We start from the raw sequence: 3,582 nt of genomic DNA on the forward strand, positions 1-3,582 counted from the left end.
CACACACACACCACACACCACACATACCACACACACACCACACACACCACACAACAGACACACACCACACACACACCACACACCACACATACCACAGACACACACCACACACCACACACACCACACACACCACAAATACACACCACACACACACACCAGACACAACAGACACACAACAGACACATATCACACACACCACACACACACCACACACACCAGACACACCACAGACACACACACCTGACATACCACACGCACACCACACACACCCACAACCCACCTACCCTGACCTGCAGACCAGCGCCCACCTAAAGGCTTAACGGTACTGGAGGGAGCTGTATTGGACTAACCCCAGACTGATGGAGCTGGAATCTGGATCCGGCCCGTCTGCTGGGTTGAGGCAGGTTCTGCAGGAATGGATAGCCGGGCTGCAGATGCTGGGATGAGTCTAATGTGGCCAATAAAAGTTTCCCCAGGGCCCAGAAAGCCGTTGGCATCCGAAGCCTCCCAGGGGTTAGCGGGCCGTGAGGCTAATGGGGTCATCCTGTCCCTGTGGAACTGTTACAGTGGCTTCTCACTCTACTGAGCAGGACTTACTCGGCCCTCTGTGGTCTGGCCCTGCTGCAGCCTCTCCACAGCTGCTTCTCCCACTGCGTACCCTCTTCGGGCCATTCTGACGCATCCGTGGTTCCCATAATGTGACATGGTGGTTCACCTGTGACACTGCCTTATTCTGGTCCACCCAGTCATCCGGGTGTGCCTCCTGCTCCTGCCATAGCAATCTGTGCACACCTCTGACCAGCACGTCATTTTGTAACGGTTTGTTACCTTGCCTGTCTCTCCTGGAGGGCAGAGATTTTTGTTCTTATTTCTAATACCTACTCAGCGTCTGGCGTTTAGTGTTGATTCTGTAAATATTGGTTGGATGAATGAATGAAAGTCCCAGTTCAGACAAGCACCAGGGATTGTGAGGGAACCCAGTGGATGGATAGTATTGAGAGGTTCAGACAGACAGGCGGTTGGGATTTGGAAAAGTCCCTAATGAAGAGGCAGAGTGATGATTCCTGGGCACAGATGGGCTGGGAAAGGACAGATGCCAGCTCGAGAAGGCTGGGAGGCCTTAGCAGGTACCCAGACAGGATGCAGGGATGGGGAACAAGAATGCAGGTAACCAAGCTACGGTAGGAGATGGTCAGACATTCTGGGGACCAAAGCTCACATTCTGAACCAAAACACATGACCAGGGACAACCTAGTAGCAGAAACACTAAATCCAGATACTTTCCCTGCTTGCAGACAGGGTCCAATACAGAGAGAGAAGAGCCACAGAATCTGGAAATCAGGAGGGGCTTGGCAGCTTGAAGAGATCATTCACCTTTTTTTCCCCATATACCAATTCAGAGGAGAAAAAAGGATTACGTTTTTGTAATTGAAATAATATTGAATGACGAATAAGGCTTGAAGCCCAGATTATATTTAACAAAATCTTATTTCTAGATTTGGGGCCACTGACTTCTAGGCATCTCAAGCCCACAACTCATTAACTCACATATTCAATAGGTATTTGTTGAGTTTCTAGAGTTCTGCGCCCTGGTCCTTGAACCCCTAAAGCTGTAGTCAAGCAGGCACAAGAAGTGCCCAAGGAATCCTAGGCTACGTGTGTCCATCAGTTCAAATTTGGAGGGATTTTTGTTTCTGAATGCCTGGACCACCATTATCACCCCACTTATTGCTGTAAAATTGTGTCACTGTAAACAGAGAGAGAGCTCTGAGTAAACACTGCATTTCTACTGCAATGTGTTTCCTTTTAGTTTGAAGACTGTGACTATAGAACACTCTATTTTGTCTTGACTTCGGTCTTTTTGGCATTTGTTGACTAGCTCTTGGAGTTACATTTTTATATAGAGTTTTTGTTTAAAGGAACTCTACCTGCCTGCCTTTGGAGGACATCGTTTAAGTGGGGAACAGCTGTTCTCCTCCAGGCATTTTGGGCTAAGCCAGCCTGGTCTTCTCAGGAACAGAACAAAGGCATACAGAATTTATGTCACAGATGGATTTTTGTGTGATAAAAATCACTTATTACTGAATGGAAGAATGGCCTATTCTCTTTAGAAATATGAGCATAACATCTAGTGTGCCTTTAGTAGTTTCCAACCTGGTTGGTTTAGTTTTAATTATTAAAATTGACTAAGTTAAGATGTGCCTTGTTTTCTGTGGTCAAACATTCTCCGAAAATTTGTGCATAAGACAGTTTTCTGTAAATGAAGTAATTTCAAATTCAGTATTCAAATAATTCTGAAATAATATTTGAAGGAATCAGATAGATTTTCAGTGTATATTCCTGGACCCTCTTTTGTTCTTTTGATCCACGTGTCTGTCCCTGTGCCAACATCACACTGTCTGGATTCCTTTGGCTTTGTATTAAGTTTTGAACTGGGTGATTTAAGCCATTCCACAATTCACTTTTGCTAAATTGCTTTGATAGTTCTAGGTCCTTTGCATTTCCATTAGTATCAGCTTGTCAATTTTTACAAAAGAGCCAGCTGGGATTTTGATAGGAATTAGATTGAATCTGTAGATCGGTTTGGGGAGAAGTGCTGTCTAATAATATTGACTCTTCCTGTCTATGAATAAGAAACCTGTCTTCATTCATTTAGATATTATTTAATTTCTCTTAGAAATGTTTCACAGTTTTCAGTGTATTGGTCTTGAATTTCCTTTGTTAAATCTTTTCTTAACTATTTTATTCTTTTTCAATTAAAAAAGCCTGGCAAGTATGGAGAGCTGATCTGGTCCTTCTTTGACGCCCGTGTGCCCAGGATCCCCTGTTAAGTGTTTGACTGGTCTAGCCATCTGCATCTTCGCCTACTAGCATGGCAACCTCAGCTAGCCGAACTACAGGGTGTTCCCATTTGTTTTCTACTGAGTTTACAACTTTGTCAGCATCACGGAGCATCTGTTTCCACTCTCTGCTCCAAATCAAGTCAGCTGTCCATCTCCAGCACTAAAGCTGCTGGTTTTCAGGGCTCACCCTGCCCTGGGAGCGGGGGTGAGTATGGAGTAGACCCAGGCAGAAAGCTACTCTCTCTCACAGTCTGAGAGAGAGAGTAGCTTTTCGTAAAGAAAAGCTTCCCAACTTGTTTGTTGTTGGTTAGTTTCAGAATCCTTAGATGGTTGTTTCTGAAAATTTTGTTCGGTTATATAACTGTTCTTTTCAATCTCTTTACTTACCATAGCCAGAAATCCCACTAAAATATTTTAATTTATATAAATATCTTGACTACCATGAAATTCTCTTTATGAGATTCTATTTCTGTTGTTCGTGATTCTGTTAACAATCCACTAATTTTACTAATAGCCCATTTTAAATATTTTCCTCGCTAATTAGCAAAGTATTGGTGTTGATGGAGACAGAGAACATTATGGTGAGTGCCCCGACCCTGGACAGTCTTCCTTATTGGAATACGCCCTGACCACCCCAAGAGACGCATCATTGATTTTAATACCATCTGCAAATAGGTAGTTTAACCTAAGTAACACACACACACACACACACACACACACACACACACACACACACACA

At 43.9% G+C, this 3,582-nt stretch overlaps 1 protein-coding gene across 1 annotated transcript in view; it reads left to right on the forward strand.

The window, feature by feature from the left end:
• The first annotated feature begins 1,148 nt into the window (after positions 1-1,148).
• The window catches only part of LAMA1 (laminin subunit alpha 1), a 154,477-nt gene continuing 152,043 nt past the window's right edge, over positions 1,149-3,582 (forward strand). The window contains exon 1 of the mRNA XM_027088582.1: positions 1,149-1,167. Coding sequence (XP_026944383.1) covers positions 1,149-1,167 — 19 coding nt within the window. The remainder of the gene's footprint in view (positions 1,168-3,582) is intronic.

Source organism: Aethalodelphis obliquidens, unplaced genomic scaffold, assembly GCF_003676395.1.
Source record: "Aethalodelphis obliquidens isolate GAN/ISIS:26980383/991018 unplaced genomic scaffold, ASM367639v1 scaffold63, whole genome shotgun sequence".
Taxonomy (NCBI): Eukaryota; Metazoa; Chordata; class Mammalia; order Artiodactyla; family Delphinidae; genus Aethalodelphis; species Aethalodelphis obliquidens.